General features: G+C 43.4%; 1 protein-coding gene across 2 annotated transcripts in view; it reads right to left on the bottom strand.

Annotated features, from left to right (window-relative positions):
- TFEB (transcription factor EB) overlaps window positions 1–19,580 on the bottom strand; it is a 68,988-nt gene that overhangs the window by 9,715 nt on the left and 39,693 nt on the right. For both annotated transcript variants that reach the window (XM_081010099.1, XM_081010100.1), the window contains exons 3-7: window positions 3,001–3,246; window positions 1,931–2,179; window positions 1,324–1,404; window positions 465–585; window positions 204–260 (exon numbers count right to left, since the gene is read on the bottom strand). In XM_081010099.1, the coding sequence (XP_080866225.1) occupies window positions 204–260; window positions 465–585; window positions 1,324–1,404; window positions 1,931–2,179; window positions 3,001–3,198 (706 nt within the window). In that variant the 5' untranslated portion in view covers window positions 3,199–3,246. The remainder of the gene's footprint in view (window positions 1–203; window positions 261–464; window positions 586–1,323; window positions 1,405–1,930; window positions 2,180–3,000; window positions 3,247–19,580) is intronic.

The raw sequence follows: 19,580 nt of genomic DNA, 5'->3' as shown, positions 1-19,580 counted from the left end.
ACAAAGGAGTGAAAATTTAAGACTCCTGCAAGACAGTATTTCTTCTGAAAGAAGCCAGTACACACTGGGTTGCCACACTGCCCATGAAAGAGAGAGATTTCTCATATCTTCTCTAGAAGGAATAAGGAGGAACAGAGCAGGGATCACTGAAGACAGTTTGAGAAGACGTTCAGGCCACATGGTTTTAACCAAGCACCACTCACTCAGATTGTGATTGTCCTTCTTCTGGCGTTCCTTCGCCAATGCACGGTTCTCTGCATCTAGAGACAAAAGACCAAGCTGTCAAGCAAAGCAGTGGGTCAAGAGAAACAAGAGTGCTGTTGCACATGTGCATATATGCTCACGTGCGCACATGAAAGCAGACTTCCCAGTGGCCTACAACCTGAGTCAAAGCTGGGGCTGGATACAGCCCCAACAAATCAACTCAGGCATGGATCCAAGGATCATAAGCCCTGCCAAGTTACCCGTGAGCTCTCTCTTCTGCGTCAGATCGGCCGGGCAGGAGCTGCTGGTCATGCCCACCACAGAGGGTGTCATCTGAAGATCGCTGCTATACACATTCATGTGGCTGCTGGACAATGGCAGCTGGAAAACAAAGGAAAGGAACAAAACACTTTTTAAAAAATTGCATAGGAATAACATACAACAGAATGGAAGGGGCAAAGAAATAGGATTCCAGCCAGATGCAAATTATCATAGTAAAATCACAGTACTGTAGAGTTGGGAAAAACCACGAGGGTCATCTAGTCCAACCCCCTGCAGTGAAGGAATCGTTTGCCCAACGTGGGCCTCAAACCCATGACATTGAGATCAAGAGCCTCACGCTCTACTGACTGAGCTCCTGGTTACAAAGTGGGGGGTGCCCTCCAGATGTTGTCGGACCACAGCCATCATCACTGCCCATGACCACTTTGAGATTTCTTGAAATATAAAGTGGTATACAGGTTAAATAAATAAATTGGCCACGCTGGCTGGGACCTGGGAGTCCAACAACTTCTAGAGGGCATCGTTCTGGTGCCTTCTGATGTAGAGACAGCCAGCTTCATCCCAGTGATGTGAATCCAAGAAAACTATATTGACTGCCAGGGTTTAAAGAACATTAGAGACTCCACAGCCGCTAATGTTTTAGCAGGGTATGCTACTGTTCAAACTAGCATCCCAATAGGCCCACAGCATGGACACAGTGCAGCTTATTTCCCCCCCATTAGGATAGTTTTCATAGCTTGACCACCATTCATCCAGGAGATGATGATCTTGTAGCTTTCCTTCCTCCATCATTCCCTCCCTTTCTGCAATAAGAAGCAAAAACCCAGAGATACTTACAGTATTTGGCATATGAATTTCTGGATTAATGCAACCCACAGTAGTTGTCAGCTGCATTATGTCTTCAATGACGTCATCTATCTGGAAGGAAAAGTAGCCTTTGAGATATAAGAACCATTTCCTCTATCCTGTCAATACTGACTTTTTCACTAAAAATAAATAAATGCATCCATGTACAAAGACATGAGAAATACAACTGCAGATTTAAGTGAGTCTTACAAAGGTTTGCTTCTTTCATGTGTTCCTACAGCACCTCCTACCAAAAAAGAATGGAGATGAAAGTTCCCCAACAGTCACCATGTTCCTTTATTATAGTCCCTACAGTGATACAAAAACTTCCATTTTGTCCCTTTTCTAAAACTTGAAGCTGCAAAACTAGAAGAATACAACTATATAATGCAACTATATAGCAGAACCTTCTCAATTCAGTTTGCAGAAAGAGGTGGTGGTTGCAAGCTTGAATTCTCCCCCGCAACAAATGCTCCTACTTCCTATAATACTTCCTACTGTACAGTCTCAGGAAAAGTGCAACTGGATTCAGAATTATCTCCCAACCCTCCCAAAAGACCCACCGTTCCCCAGGAATAGAAGCCACTCACTCACTCACCTCCCTTTCTGGGTTGGAGCCAATGTTGAGCATTGCCATTGGGCTGTTGGGAGTACTGTTGCCGGCAGAGGAGGGCATGACATGGCTCGGCCTCACGCCAGGCGAGACAGAAGGAGGAGGCTTAGGAGACGGAGCACTGAGCAGTGGAGCAAACTTGTTCCCATAGGTTTCAGACAGAAATTCTTGGACCTTCTTGTCTCGTGACCGTTGCAGGTGGTATGTGGTAGGGTTCTCCAGGAAGGACTGAACCTGAAAGTGTCCAGGGAAAAGGAGAGGAAAGACGCAGAAGCAGAGGGCTGTCATATAAAAAGTAGCAGGAGATTTCAACTGAGCAGCTCTTCAGGAACAAACATGCTTTATTTTCTTTTATAGTATTGAATCCACACGACTATGGCTTGCCTGAACCCCTCCGCCCTCATTTTGAATCGTAACCATACTCAAAACTGTGTGTAATTGCAATTGTTCACATTTTCCTCCACCTCTGTCTATCCTTTTTTGAACCCCTCACAATCTCTCTTTTTTTAACCACACTGAACAATTTGGCATCGTCAGCAAACTTTACCTCACTGCTGAGCCCTAACTCTCTAGATCATCAGTGAACAAGTTCAACAGCACAGGTCCCAAAATACTGATTCTTCTGGGACTCACTTTCTACAACCCTCCATTGGGAGATGTATTTCCACAGGCTGTGGCTCAACCAGCTCATCCTAAGATTTAAGCAGACAGGCTGGTCTGCATAGATTCAGGTCTTCTTGAGTTGTTCAGGGCTTTATATGTCAACAACAGAATCTTAAAACTGGCCCAGTAGCAAATGGGCAGCAGAGGTTTCACAGGACTGCAATAGGCTGCTCCCATTAGCAACCTAACAACCGCATTTTGTACAAGCTGCCCAACGTAGAGCACACTACAATAGCCCAGTTACCTGCACGGGGATCACTATGGCCGAGCTATCCCTGTCCATTACTTGTTGATTTGCAAACGCAAGACATCCATCTATGCAATTTCCATAGCATAAACCATTTGGCTTCCCAGCTAGGCATTGCCAAGACTTTTATTTACTCGAGCTGTACCTTTAAGACTTCTCCTGGCACAGACGGTGGTGACTGGAAATGAACTGGTGTGTTGATGGCAGGGGTTGGAGCCATTGGCATCTGCTGCTGTTGCTGCATGTAATGCATCATTGCCTGCTGCTGCATGCGCTCCCGCTGCTCCTCTTGCTGGACTTGCTCTCGCATGAGCTGCATCCGCAAGCCAATTCGCGACGCCATGGCGGGTATTTTGGATCTATCAGCGTTTTCCACGGGACACTTAAAATCCTGAGAAGGAAAGTGGAAGGATTTAGGCACAAGCATTTAGCATCAAAAGAAGGCTATAAAATGTGGCCTTTGCCCTTATAGCAGAAATATGGCCATGGACTGTGAAATATGCTTCTGAATTTTACCAAGACTGAAAGTTGCTTAGCATAAGTGATTCTAATAGGTACAGCAGCAGCAAAACTCTTGGCTCGACTGTGTTAATGGACTTGAGCTTAGTGTGGACACTCTATGACCCCACGGTTGCTTTATGTATCTTTTCTAACATCTTTTGTCATCTATGCGAAGCTGACCAGAACCAAATACGTAATTCTTTTTTCACTGAACTTTCCCAAATATCAAGTATAATGGCAAAAGCTAGGCAAGGTAAGTGTTGCATGAGCTGAACTGCTATGTCAATTCAGAGTTTCTTGCAGGAGCTCAGATCATTACAAGATGTTTTTCTAGATCCTAGTTGCACATGAACTACAATCAGAAACTACAAAACGAGAGCAGAACAATAACATATTTTAAGTATAACAACATGAAGCACATTACTGTGTTTTGGGTTGTTTTTTTGTTTTGCTTTTTACATGCACATTTGAATGAATGCTTGTATTCTATAAGTATTCTAATTTTATGGATTTTAGATGTTCAGGGTGGGGGGGAATACATTCATGTGACTCTTGGTCTAATTTCACAAGGGTAGGACAAGCTCATATGGACAGAAAAACACATTTAGGCTCTATATCAGACATAATTGCAAACAGTGACTATACAGTGGTACCTCGGGTTACATACGCTTCAGGTTGCAGACTCCGCTAACCCAGAAATAGTACATCGGGTTAAGAACTTTGCTTCAGAATGAGAACAGAAATCGGCGTGGTGGCAGCGGGAGGCCCCATTAGCTAAAGTGGTGCTTCAGGTTAAGAACAGTTTCAGGTTAAGAACGGATCTCTGGAACGAATTAAGTACTTAAGCCGAGGTACCACTGTAATGTGTTTGTTCCATTAGATGAAGTGAACTTGCAAAGAGGAGCAGGTGGTCATGTTTCTTTGGCTGTACTGGTGTCTCTCCTTCCCTCAATTTATATGATTCTTGGTGCCCCCCCCAAAACCCCCCACAAATATTTCTTATTTTCACAATAGTTCCTTTTGTTACAGTCCCATTTTTATGGATCTTCTCAGTAGGCACCCACTGCATGTCTACTCAGGAGGCTTGTCCACATTCCACTTGCCTTAACCCTTTCCTCCTGGGGAAATCCACCCTTTACTGCTGAATCAGAGCAAGCTGTGGGGCAAACAGAAAACTGCTTGGACCTGTGCTTTCCAGGCATTAGCCCAGAGTTAAGTCCAGCTGATTTCAATGGGACCTTCGCCTAGCAAAAAGAATGCAGGTTTGCAGTGCCGGTTCAATAACAGCCACACAATTGCTCTTCCAAGATGCATGTTAACAACCTAAACAAGAAATCACAGGCTCTCCTGAAGTCAGGAACAAACTTTCCAGATCACCAGTGCTTTTCAAAGACTGGACTTTGTTCTTTGATGGCAAGTTAAATGGTTTACTTTAATTTCTTCTTCTTCTTAAATTTATATAGCCATCTATCAATAAATAGCTTACAAGCAAAACAATGCTAAAAACAAAACACCATATCATAATTAAAATCAACAACAAGAAAAACAGCAGCCTCCCCACCAAACAACTTTCATTAAAGCAAAGACAACGTAACATAGCCCTCATTTAAAATGTCTGAATAAGCTATAGCTATCTTTCATGAATTCTTGCTCTCCTTTCAAAAAACACAACCACAAAAACTGCTAACAAAATGGTGTTCCCAGTGTTGGCCTCCTCATTCACTCACTTAAAAAATAATAAGTTTAACATCAAAGTGAGTTAATGATCCCCTTTCCTTCTACATTAATCTTTGCCCTGTAATGACCCGGAAAATGGAAACCCACTGCCCTCATTCAGATTTCTTATCATCTCTGGTCAGGTGACAAGAAGTGTATATTAAACTTTGCTGAATGAAGGCAGAGGTGGTTCCCCGAGTCCCTGGACTCCAAACATGAGAGACAGATGGAATTCAAGAGAGATAAGGGCCTTGTTTGCTCTGGCATGAGGATGAAATATGGTTCAGAGTATCACTACTTAGAGAACTGCAGTCCTGCGACTTCTTCCCATGTTAGGGATAATAGCACCAGCCTATACCAGGATCACGAAAAGATGCTCAGGCTGCAAATAAAGAAAAACACCATAGATAAAACTGTACTGATTAGATGCAACCAATTTACTGGAATATTTTGCTAGAGAAGTAAGGGATTAAGCACATTCTGATCAGCTAATAAGAATAATAATACAAGCACTTAGGAGAGGGCAAACACTTGTTTGCTACTAACCAGAAGGCAGGACTAGATCTAAGAGGCTTAAGTTTTTTGAGGATAGAGTTCAATTGAGCAGCAAGGGAATTTCAACAATGGAACCAATTACCTAGAGGGGTGGTGGCCTCTCTCTTGTCCACTGCCCCCCACCTGCCAAAAATTCCATCACTCTCCCATCCAGCAAACTTGTCTCATATTCCAGTGGTCTCCAATATAGGTAGTAATTTTGACTGTCAAACCAGGACCATTTCAGGGGTAAATCAGTTCTATTGAACAAAGCCCAGTGTTATGAAGTCCATAGTACAGGTAGGAAGCAGAGACGGGAAAACCGTGGCTTGGCCAAGGTTCACAGCAAATTGATGACTGGGGTGACATTTGAATATCATTCTTAAATTGTGGCATCTAGAACAGGATACTATATTCCAGGTGTGGTCTGACCAATGCTACACTGGAAAAAAAATGCATCTTTGAGATTATTTCCTGGAATAAGCAGCTGGTTTATCAGGCATGCAGGGTGCTTTTGATGGGTAAAAAAATAAATAAATTCATTTAGGTTTAACCCATCCTATGCCTTACTTAGGCTTAGGGAAGCAAGTAACCATATGTAAGCTCTTATAGCGAATATGCTTTCAGAGCAATTTTGCATGGCCTCCTCAGCACTTCAGAGGAAGAATCCAACTGCTTTTTCAGATTCCTAAATATGTAAGCAGGAGTTTACACCCTGCTGGTTAAGCTTTTGTCCTCAAAGTGCCTCAGCTCTTTTACTAGCTGCCTTCTTCAGTCAGGGAGTGTGAAGAGCTTACAGGCCCTATCTGGGCATAGATAAAGTGATCATATTCCTTCTTGCTGTCATAACACAGGCAGTACATAACAACTGGCACACGATGGTTAGCTTATTCATAGACTACAGGCACTCTGGCTCAGAAATCAGCTTAACCTCAAACAAACTGAAACAAGAACATTCCTTACACCATAGGAATATATGTTCCAACTTGTGTGATAAGTCTCCCAAATTCATACTGGGGAAACTCTCCCAGGATCCTCCTTATGACCTCTCTAGCTTTTTCATTCTCTTCAGTATAGCAGCCAGTATCTCTCGAAATACAGTGGACACTCGGGTTGCGAACGTGATACGTGTGGGATGCACGTTTGCAACCCGTGTCTGTGCATGCACAGGTTGTGATTCTGCACATGCCGAAACCCGGAAGTAACCCGTTCTGGTACTTCTGGGTTTCAGCAGTCCGCAACCCGAAAAAACGCAACCCGAAGCAGCTGTAACCTGAGGTATAACTGTAATTGGGACAGACAAATGAGCCAAACACCATCTGAAAGAGAACATCTCAATACATGTCAGCCTTAAAATTAATACAGAATGCACTGATTCACTTAGGTTGAACCTATCCTATGTTCTAGGCTTGGGGAAAGTAACCACCATTTGCGTGTGTAAGATCTCAAGGTAAATATGCTTTCATCGCCAGCTTCAAGTCAATGCACAATGCATACAATTTTCTATGGTGCCACTTTTATGCATAAAACATGTAGATGACACATTATGCACATTCTGGTGCATAACCCCTGATCCCTCATACCCCTGCTTGACCACCAAGGCCATTGGGAGAGTCACTGTTTGTGGTCCTCCATGGCTTGGCTCATATCCACAAGCAGCTGTGTGTTCAGTATTGTGGGCACAATGTTGTGCAACTCCTTTCCAGTTGAAGTAAGAGAGGCACTTACTGAAGACTTAAAATAAAATTTAAAAGCCCCGCAAACTTTTTAATGGAATCCTGACATTACTGCATGGGTGGACTAGATGATCCTTGGGGTCCCTTCCAACTCTTTCATTTACAGGTTTAACTCATTTTTAATACTATTGTATGAGGTCTCCTATACACTGCACAGAGACAGCTATGATGAAGCAGTAAACAATTGCTAAAATGAATTGCTTTCAATAAATTACTAAACGCAAAACAAAGTGTTGTTTCTCCTTAGTACTCCATCAGCGGATTCTAAGCACACAAGACCTGCGGTCAGAGAAATGCAACCCCATTCCACGCTCCCTGTCCGAGTTATGTGAGGTTGGTGTGTTGTGATAGGGTGCTGAGATTATGGTATAGATTGCTGTACAGTGGTACCTCTGGCTATGTACTTAATTCGTTCCGGAGGTCTGTTCTTAACCTGAAACTGTTCTTAACCTGAAGCACCACTTTAGCTAATGGGGCCTCCCACTGCCGCTGTGCCGCCGCTGCACGATTTCTGTTCTCATCCTGAAGCAAAGTTCTTAATCCGAGGTAATATTTCTGGGTTAGCAGAGTCTGTAACCTGAAGTGTATGTAACCTGACGCGCATGTAACCTGAGGTACCACTGTACTTCATGCGCTCTCCTGGTGAAGTGGCCTGAGAGATTATTGCTACAGGGGGAGGTACCAGGTACTGGCAGGGCTTTGAGGAGTGTGTGGCAAAGGCAGCCCCCCCCCAAGGATGATACAGGCAAAGGGGGCAGTGATTTATGGGGTTCTGTGCCACCCATGAGGCAGCAGCCAGGCCTGGAGGAAGGGAGAGAGTTTTAGTAGTTGGAGATGGGGGAGGAGGTGCAGGAAGTGTCAGAAGAAGAGGAAGAGACTGATCTTGAGAGAGGCGGGCTGGTAGAATCCCTTCTATCCCCTTCATTGCTGTCTCTAAGGTCCAGGAGAAAAACCCCTTTTTAACACTCAAGGCCTACCCAGAAAATAAAAGATAAGCATGCTTCTTGCTTCAAAATAATTGCTTTCATCCATATGCAAATCAACCAAAAGTCATATGACTGGTTGACTAAGATTTCTTCAAGCAGGTGACACGGGGCATTCTTTTGTTTTGAATATGATGCATCAGAACCAGCACTATCTTATAAGTGAAATTCCCTGATGTGTAGGAAGTGAATGAAGAATGAATTCCTGTTCTCAGTTGCTATTGCCTATGGTCATTTTAAGTGCTCATATAAAAAGTAAATATTCCTTTTATTAAATCACTAACCATTGAACTGGGGGAAGCTTTTTAAATGCATCAAAAGATTATTGAAACTGATAAGTTTAATGGTTCATTAAATGTTAGAGCCCTAAGTGTTTCTTTCAGTTTCGAAATTCTTAACAATGTACAGCCTTCTAATTTGTTTTATATATATGTGTGTGTGTGTGTGTGTGTGTGTTTTTTAAGGAGTGTATTTTTATTTGTTTCAAGAAGTTCTAACCTGCTTTTCCTTATAAAGCACTTTCAAAGCAACTTGCAAAAAAAGGACAAGGGTGCATCACATTTTACGTGCACTGCATGCAATTTCTATACAGGGCTAGTGCTCTATTGCAGGTGCATCAATACAGCTCTATTGATGCTGTAATAGTGCATTAGTGGTAGATTTATTCAGCTTTAGATCCTTCTGCAAAGATTCCTCCATGCCACCACATTATTGCTATCTGGATGGGCTGTAGCACAATGAAAGTGGGACAAGAAAGGCCCAGAACACGTGTGGCATAAAAACCTACGGGATGTCAGCAGAAAGCTATGGGATATGAAGCATCTCGTCCTCTGTCACCCCCTTTTCCTTGCCCCCCTCTTCCTTGTGCCTACTCTTTCAATAAAGAGTATTGAAAGCGGGATCGTGTGTGAAGGCTCCAGTAGCATCATGACCACAAATCATCATGTGTGCAATAAGAAGGACTGATAAGTGAATTCCATTCAGCTTTGATGGACTTACTAACATTTAGTTTGCCAATTAATCTAAAATTGCATACTTTGTGATCTCCATTTAGGACATTCCTGCTTTTCTGACTTGTTTGTAAGAGAGAGATGTGGGGGTAGGCAGGATTACCCGGCAATGGCAGCAGGAATGATAATTTGAGCACTGCTGGATAGCTTAGTCTACCCACCATTTTAATTTTTCACAGCGTCCTGGAAAAATGCCCAGCCTAGCACTGCTCAGAGTACCAGGGTGATTTTTACTGTTGTGTTAAACAGGGGGCAGCACCTTTTTCAGCCATGGGCCGGTCCACTGTCCATCAGACCATGTGGTGGTCTGGACTATATTTTGAAAAAATAATAATGAACAAATTCCTACGCCCCACAAATAACCCAGAGATGCATTTTAAATAAAAGGACACATTCTACTCATGTAAAAACATGCTGATTCCCAGACTGTCTGCAGGCTGGATTGAGAAGGCGACTGGGCTGCATCTGGCCCCCAGGCCTTAGGTTGCCTACCCTTGTGTTAAAGAGTGGCCCACACCAAGTGTCAGTGGGTTCTGCTGGAGTACTGGGCCCCTAGCAATTGCCCAAAGGTGCTGTAGGACACAGCCTGAAAGGCTTCCAGAATTTGAACCCATTCTTTACTCTGATGTAGCTATACTGTGCATTCCAAATAAAACGACGACTGCATGGAGAAAGGGTTACAAAATAGTAGACAGACATAGTTACAAACCTCTATATGCAACGATGACATGTGCTAGTAATATACCACTATGCAGATCCAATTCTTAAATCTGCCCTCATTAATAATCCCTTGACCAGCAAACACCTCAATGACATGGAGTATGAATCAAACTGTTGCCTAGGTAAACTTTTCCCTTTACCCAGGATGCATACTAAGTCAGACCACTGCTCCATCTACATCAATATAGTCTACACTAGCTACATTGCAGCTGTCCAGGTTTTTAAGTGTTTACCAGCCCTACGACAAGGATTGAACCTGGAATCTCTGCAAATAATATCTCCATTACAGATCACTACAGTCCTTCCTCCCCACACCCCCGCATCCAGCTGGGCTTGAGTGCAGATGGAAGGAAGCTTTAACTGTGTCCATCACTTTGCTTAGGGCAGTGGTGGCCATACTTGGCCCTCCAGCTGTTTTGGGACTACAATTCCCATCACCACTGGCCACTGGCCCTGTTAGCTAGGGATGATGGGAGTTGTAGTCCAAAAACAGCTGGAGGGCCAAGTTTGGCCACCACTGGCTTAGGGACATACCTTAATTTGCTTTATTTTTGAGGTAGCACATAAGGTTTCATGTACTACAGCTCTATTCATTAGGCACAAGAAGTATTATTCTCACCTGGCGGATTTTATCTGGGGTGAGGAGGAGAAATGCATGTGCACACAAAGTTTAGAGGGGAAAGAAAATGCAAACAGAGCAGCCAAAAGGCCATGGAATGCAGAGGTACAGTCTGAGATTTCTATGCAAAACAACAGTGTATACAAGATAAGGACAGCATATCTTGTGTACATTTCAGATTTGCATGGAGATGTAAGAGACTGTACATCTCAGTCTTTTGACCTTGACCTCTCTCTCAGTGTGTGTGTGTGTGTGTGTGTGAACACTCAGTACAGTGGTACCTCGGGTTACATACGCTTCAAGTTACATACGCTTCAGGTTACAGACTCCGCTAACCCAGAAATAGTACCTCAGGTTAAGAACTTTGCTTCAGGATGAGAACAGAAATCGTGCTCTGGCAGCGCAGTGGCAGCAGGAGGCCCCATTAGCTAAAGTGGTGCTTCAGGTTAAGAACAGTTTCAGGTTAAGTATGGACCTCCGGAACGAATTACAGTAAGTACTTAACCTGAGGTACCACTGTATAACACTTCATGTACTGGATGATAAAGTGGACTCTAGCTGGCCCATGGAAGTTTATGGCACAATCTTTCAAGCCACCACAAGCCCTTTTGTGCATACAACTTTTATGTTTATTTTTCTGGGATTAAATTATTGTTATATTCTCATGGACCACCTGAAAGCATATCAGAAATTACACACAGTCATGGGCCGTGTAATAACCAGGTACAAGTAGAAAGGCAAGTCCCATGAGCATTGCCTCCCTCAAATCCCTAAATCCAGAGATCCGCTGAAGCCCTGTTACCTTCTGCAAATTTGGATGAATTAGCAATTTAGAAGATATTCTTGGCTACTTCAACCTTTCACTGGTTCTCAGCAATTTCTCTGCTTCCACTACTATGGGTCTCTTCCCCACTCTTTTTATCATAAAAGAAGACTCACCAAGGTCACAAAGCAGAGAATTCTATGCAGGTTTTCCCCGAAGGAAATTCCAGCACTCATCACCTCAGAATGAGAACTTCATCTAGAGCAATAGGGCAAGGCAAGCCTAAGCCCTGCATAAAAGACAGGGAGAATTGGAAACCAATAAGAGTTTTAAAATAGCCCTGCTGGCTCTGCTTGGCTTCACCCTATGTAGCGTTCATCAGCTTCTGCTTTCACTCTGACTCATTCACAGGATGGGCGGGGAAAGAGAACAGGACGTCTGAAGGAAGGAGAATGTAAACCAGCAGTGGAGCCACATGGAACACTAACAGAAACACCTTATGTATATCTGCTTGGAAGAAAGTCTCGCTCACACTTCAGTGCTAGTAGGCACGTTTAGACTTTTAGCCTAAGGCTGCAGTCTTATGCTCTTAATGAATTGAGGAGGGTTTACTTTCTGTACTGCACAAGAATTGGGGGTCGCAGTGCACAACAGTTCACAGGGTTAGCCACTAGCCGAAGGGACATTTTGTAATGTATTCCACTTATAGAAGCAGGGCACAGGATTCTCAGAAATACCACTGGAGGAAATGTGCAGTCAGAATTATCCTACCCTTGAATTTAGATGGGCACAGAAGGGCAATCTTTCGTTTAAGAAATTAAATAATAAAATGATTTTTTTCCCTCCGCCGCCTTTAGATCGTTTGGGGGGGGGGGCGCAATTTCATACCATCAAAACAAATTTACACAGTCCACCTAGAGTTACCTGCAGATCATACAGAAACTTAGAGGGAAGGACAGTTACAGTGGTACCTCCGGTTACAAACTTAATTTGTTCTGGAGGTCCGTTCTTAAGCCGAAACCGTTCTTAACATGAGGTGCACTTTCGCTAATGGTGCCTCCTGCTGCTGCCGCGCTCCAGTGCATGACTTCTGCTTGCATCCCGGGGCAAAGTTTGCAACCAGGAGAATCTTCTTCCGGGATAGCGGAGCTCGTTACCAGAAGCATTTGTAAGGAGGACGGTACGTAACACGAGGTTCCACTGTAGTGTCAAAGCGTTACTTCAATAATTGTATGTATTTGTGCAACATTTCTCCAATGAAAATAGGGACATCCTACCATACCCTCCAACATTTCTCCATTGAAAGTAGGGACATCCTAAGCAAAACCAGGACATTCCAGGATCAAATCAGAAACCAGGACGGCTTCTCTAAATCAGGGACGTCCCTGGAAAATAGGGAAATTGGAGGGTCTGCAGTGGGTTTTCCCGGAGAAAACAGTGGAACAAAAGAAAAACCTACCAGACCCATGCCTGAAAACCAAGAGACAAACAGAAGTGAGGATGAGCCCTCAGAGTTTGCTCTCCAAACCACATCTGGGCCTTGTGATTACTCACACAATTTACCAGGCCACAACAGTGTGCCATGAAAGAGCCTAAAGTGTGCCTTGAAAAATTAAGCTGCACAAAAAGAAGGGAATGGGTTAAAGTGACACCTGAACATACACCCACACACAAGGGAAGAAGGAGTGGGCATTCGCTAACAGAATGACAAACCTTCACATCCTGATGTGAATCACCACAGAAACAGTTAGTGAAATGCCAGAGTACCAAGTCATAAGTACAAGGCCAGGGCTATGAGGCCTGTGGCCCTGCGCCCGCAGTCTCGGGGGACCCACTAGCATTATAGACCAACTTCCAAAATGTCATGTCCATGGCTGTTCTTACAGCATAGTATTTGTTTCTGCTGTACAGTGGTACCTCAGGTTAAGAACTTAATTCGTTCTGGAGGCCCGTTCTTAACCTGAAACTGTTCTTAACCTGAGACACCACTTTAGCTAATGGGGCCTCCCGCTGCTGCCGCGCGATTTCTGTTCTCATCCTGAAGCAAAGTTCTTAACCTGAGGTACTATTCTGGGGTTAGTGGAGTCTGTAACCTGAAGCATCTGTAAGGTACCACTGTACCTTAAACATGCTCTCCTTTCTCATCACTGAGTGTCCAAATGCATAAAATGTTTGAGAGAGAGAGAATGTCAGCATTTTCCACTCAGAGCCCACTGAGTAGCTGAGTAGCATTCAAGACTCTTTAAAATAAATTATTTTATATTTAGTTTATAAAATATTTTGGGTTATGCACACACACACATGTAGGCCTCCCCTATGCAGATGTCCCAAGTATGGACACCTGAGGGACCAGTTAATTGTGTGACAATGGGTGGGCCAGCAGTGTGACTCCATAGCCTCTTGTACTATCCTGAGGAGACCCCTCCTTGTAATAAACAGGTGAAGGGGGATTAAGAGTAATTTGCTTCAAGTGCAGAATATGATGATCCACTAATACTTGTAGTATTTCCCCACGTTTGTGTATAACATAATTTGCTTTACTGTGCATATGTGCACATATCATGTGTTTTTGAGTTCAGAATAGGCCCAGCTTTCACGTTACGGTAATCCATGGTAAGCAATAAACCATGGCTTACTGTGAACAAGCAGCATGTTAGTGCATAGTTGTCAATTGCTCCTGCTTTGAACGACCCTGCCTGGGCCTGGAACTAGAAGAAACAAACCATGAGGTTTGGGCTTATTGTTACTTGCATGAGAACCAATGCTAGTGATTTGTTTGTTCCAAGCAAAATACGAGCAGTAAGGCAACAGCAAACCTTAGCTTCTCACTCATGGTTTGTTGGGGAAGCAGCAAACCACAAGCACTGATTTGCTGTAATGCCAAGCTTCATAGTTTGTTTCTTCCAGCTGCAGGAACAGTGGAGCAAAGTGGGAGCGATTGGGCAGCATGCACTAGTAAGTACTGCAGCTCATCATGGTAAGATACAAACCATGGTTTCCTCTAGAATGAAAACTAAGGCACTTTTTCCCTCCTAAAAAGTAAGGGGAAATGTGTGTGCATCTTATGAAGCGAATGCAGGCTGCGCAGCTATCGCTGAAGCCAGAACAGCAAGAGGGAGAGCTGCGGAGCAATCCCTCTTGCTGTTCTGGCTTCAGGGATAGCTGTGCAAAGGCTCTTCCACAACATTTGATTTAGAATATTTTTTTTCTTGTTTTCCTCCTCTAAAAACTAGTTGCATCTTATGGTTGGGTGAGTCTTATAGAGCGAAAAATACGGTAACTAGTGTGTTGTTGAAATTGATCTTGTACTACTACTTACATCTCAGGAAGTGGAGCAGACTGACGATACAAGTTCAAAACAAATAAATACTGTTTTTAGATTATCATTGATTTAAATTGCTTTTTGAATGTTTTAAATAGCAGTTTTGATTGCTAATTTTATCCGTGTATTCTTTTGTAAACTACTTTGTAGTTTGTTTGTTACAAATAAGTGGTACATAAATTTTATGAAATGAAATCAAAGGTTTGCATTCAAAAGAGGACGTGAAGTTTGCAAACTCCGATATACTTCAGTAGACTCTAGCTTTTCCAGTTGGTGAGAGCCTCTTTAGTATCATGCAGAATTCAGTGCCTCAGCGCAATGCCTTGGAAAGTTTCAAAACAATTAGAAATGCCTGATGGGATGCCAGTCAACTATCCTGTTTAACATACCATTATTCATGAGCACGCAAAAATCAATACGACACCACAGAAGGTACTTTGATGAAGCAGCATAATAATCCTTAAATCGCTCACTGGCTTCCTTAGAATACTTATACAGGCATAACAGAAGTATGTGACTTAACTAACTGTGACATTTAATTGACTATTTATTTAGTGATTTGCATTCGAATATGAAGCTTTAAGCAATTACGACATTTTACTAGCAACTGCTCCCTCTTTTCCCCCTCATATATATCAAAAAAACTAAACTGCTGGTAGTGGACTTGCCAGGATATTAAAAGGGTTTTACAGCCTATATTCCCACGCTTTCCCTGCTGGTTGCTTTTGTGACTTTTAAATTCTGCTGGGGGGATCTCTCTTGCTGGAGAGTGTGTTTAGCCCTGAACTTTGGATCTAGGGATCCAGCCAATTATTTTGTTAATTTTGTTTATTTTTGCTAATTTCCTCCCACAAGTGATCTACAGTTGTACCTTGGAAGTCAAACGGAATCCATTCCGAAAGTCTGTTCGACTTCCAAAACATTTGGAAACCAAAGTGCGGCTTCTGATTGGTTGCAGGAAGCTCTTGCAGCCAATCGGAAGCCGTGGAAGCCCTGTTGGACGTTCTGCTTCCAAAGAATGTTTGCAAACCAGAACACTCACTTCCGGGCTTGCAGTGTTCGGGAGCCAAAATGTCGAAGTACCAAGGCATTCGGGATCCAAGGTACGACTGTATATCTTTATCTATATCATCTATAGATATAGATATAGACATATTTATAGCTATATATATTTTCTCCCTGCAACTGCATGGGTGGATGCACCATTCTATGACTACTGGAGCTGGAAGAACCTATGCAGCACTAATCTCCGCCTCAATTTCTGTGCCAATATCTGGCCACTGGCATCATATAGGGAGGCAGTAAGGATGTACTGTCCTGGGTCCTGTGCAAGTCTGGGAAATACACATCATCTGAATGGCCTGAACTTCCCCACTGATAGCACTTCAAAGTCCAATTCCATCAACAACAACAGAATTGGCATTGACTGGGGTAACCACACTAATCATGGGTAAAGCTCTACTCATTTCCTAGATCTAACTAAGTTTGTGAATAGGTTTCCTGAATCTCATTGCAATCTGTGTTGGGGTCACAGAGGACCAGACAACAGAATCTAATACGCCTGTCCTTGCCCATTCAGTCTCAGACCCTCTTGTGCTGAGCAGAAAACGACAGAAGGAGGCTTTTACCCACACTGAACACACTAGAAGCCACTGCAGAATCAGGAGTCCTGGCAGAAGCCACCTTCAGACCTTCCTTTGCTCAACACAAGAAGGTCTGGAATACAGAAAGCAGTGCTGAGGTAGATGAGGACATTTGGCATGCACAGCCCTGTGACCCCAACAGAGGTGGATATTTCTTGTTCGGACATAACACCTGAGCAGTGGTGCACAAAACATTCAGCTTGTGGCAAATGAAACAGAGCAGCCAAGTAGATATCAGTAAATGTGAAGATACCCAACCAATAGCTGGGCTGGGAACCAGAGGTGAATTTGCCCCAGGGACTTCAAGGTGAGAGAAACATGCCTTGCTTGTTCTGAACCCTTTGGCTCCAAACTGCCTCATGTGATCCACATGCCTCATAGAATATTTACCATATTTAAAATACCAGTAGTAAAGGGGACAAAATGATTGCTGTCTGTTTTGCTATAGGCACAAGCCACCTCACAAAAGGATGCTAACAATTTGCCAAAGGCAACATCAGAAAGGCATAAAGAATACCATGGATGGTGGAGGAGGAACTGTCCTATTGACCAACCTTCCTTCTTCCAGAGCTCCTGCTCTTTTTGTATGCTTTTCAGGTGCCTGATGCTACCCCACTAAGATAGCATTGCACTGTAATGGGCTCAGTTAAGGAACTTAATGATTCAGGCTCCAGTCCTTTTCAGCAAAAACTACCGAGAAGGAAGAAAAAGAGGAGGAGGTATGATATACTTGGGATGCTGTCCTTGGAGTCTGACTCAGATGTTTGAAATTCAAATGTTGAATGGAGGCCCAAATACTTTTCTGGGTGAAAATCCTCCTATCTATAAAGTGGTCAGTATGCAACCATGCAGCAGGAGCAGAATTCTACCCTCTTCCACTTTCTCATATTTCTTACTGAGCAGGAAGGAAACTTCTACTCACAATCACGGCTAGCAATTACCCACTCCCTACATGTCCACTGTTATAAGTTACTGCTTGACAAATGGTCACCAAATATTCACCCAGTATGTCTTGACTTCATAACCCCTTTCTTGCCATTCCGTAATACAGGCTAATATCTCCTCCCCCCCCCCCCCACACACCTCCCATCCCAAATAGAAAGGTATGGTTTATTAAATGATGATCACAGAAAGACTTGTGGCAAAAGCAGAGGCTAAAGCACAGCTGCCCCAAATGCCAACCCACTACCCAAATCACTCTCTCATCTTTCCTTCCTTCCTGAGAACCTCATGCCCCAGAGCTATAGAAACTTTTGCAAACTCTTCTTGCTGTGGCTTAGACAGCACACCTGCTTTGGAGGAAACTGAGGCTGGGCCTCAACCCTCCTCCTAGCAAGAAAGGCTGTGATTACACCATGACCTCCAATGTTTGCCAGGCAAAAACTGGGTACACTTTATTTTACGCTGGCTAAAAAAGTGGCTCATTTTAAAAAAAAATCTATCTATACCAGAACCCTTTTCTGTTGTAATTAAAGTCTTTAAAAGTAATAATAATAAAAGCTTAGTTTTTATTTGTCCCCCATGCTGCCCAATCAAGTCAGAAAAGAAGATAGCAGGAAGTTGGTACCATTGGCACTCCTTGAGGATGGCACAGAATACAAAACACAGATCTGCCCTTGATGAGTTGCTGAGCATCCTAGCCTTAGTAACTGGAGCTTCTGGCTAACAAAGAACTAGTGTGTGCCACACTGAGCTGCATACAAAAGGCAGCTTTGCAGAACTAGGCAAGGGTTAAGGCCAGGAATTTTGACAGCAGGGAAACCATTGCCCCTCCTCAGCTTTTAGCCAGTGTCAGCTATGCCAGAATGGGGATAAGCCAATTTGCATTGCCTTGGCCACTCGGACTAGTGTTGCAGTACAAGCCTCTGGCTTATTAGGCTTGTTTCATACCAAATGCCAAACTAGTCAAGAGTTACAATCCAGGCTCTCTTCTTTCCTAAATGCTGAGGATTTGGATCAGTTACATCAAATGCAGGAAAACTGTAGCACAACCCACAAACATTTCCATTCTCCTTTTGAGCACCTGTTACCAGCCTTCAGACATTCATTTTCCACACACATCCTTCCACAGGAATCATTCCGAAAGTATTTCTGTGGAGGCAGACAGTATACGAAAACCAGCCCTAAAGTTATGGACACCTGATACTTTGCTTTTGATCCTCCATAGGCCGGAGAGATGTACTAAAAAGGGACCCACCCACCCTGCTTTGTGTTTTCTGAAGGAACTATACCTCTGGCTGCCTAGTCTGGTTTTTTGAGGAGCTTTTGATTGCAAACACTTCTAGTGCTAGTGAATTGGCCTTTATGTAGTGCCAAGTGGCTACTATGCAAATCCTGTCAGTTTCAGCTCTATGATGTAAAAAGTTTCATCTGCCAACTTTCTCTCCTTTACACAAGAGAGTCAGTGTAGTGTAGTAGTATCAAATCCCCACTCCACCCATGAGGCTCACTAGGTGACCTTTGGCCAGTCACTGGCTCTGAGTCTGACCTACCTCACAGGGTTGTTGTGTAGATAAAATAGGCAGGAACCATGTGTGCTGTTTTGAGATGCCTGGGGGAAAGGTGGGGTGGGAAACCCAGCCAGATGGGCGGGGTATGAGTAAAATAAAGTAAAGTAAAGTAAAATAATGTTGTTTATTATTTATTGTGTTTATGTGCCATCTTTCTTCTTAAAAGTACAAGCAGATAAATAGGCACCGCTCCGGCGGGAAGGTAAATGGCGTTTCCATGCGCTGCTCTGGTTTGCCAGAAGCGACTTAGTCATGCTGGCCACATGACCCGGAAGCTGTACGCCGGCTCCCTTGGCCAGTAAAGTGAGATGAGCGCCGCAACCCCAGAGTCGGTCACGACTAGACCTAATGGTCAGGGGTCCCTTTACCTTTACCTTCTTCTTAAAGCAGTCCAGGACAGTACACAATGTATTGAAAATATTACAACAATAAGAAAACATATAAAAAGATTCAAAACAGAAACAATACAAACACAGCAGCACAAACCTAGCACTGCTATATTGGAATTATTGAATTTATAGGCTTTGGACAAAATATGATGCCACAGTTAATCAAAAACAGAAGCAAACCCTTCTCAACGCCTCATGGCTGTGTCGATGGAAGAGAAGGGAGCACATGAGCCTGGGGAGATGCTGGTTTCATTTTAAGCACACTAAACCATGACCTAT

This window comes from Podarcis pityusensis, assembly GCF_964106645.2.
Source record: "Podarcis pityusensis genome assembly, chromosome: 6".
Classification (NCBI taxonomy): Eukaryota; Metazoa; Chordata; class Lepidosauria; order Squamata; family Lacertidae; genus Podarcis; species Podarcis pityusensis.
The sequence above is the reverse complement of the archived record's forward strand: the minus strand, read 5'-3'. Positions and strand labels throughout refer to the sequence as shown.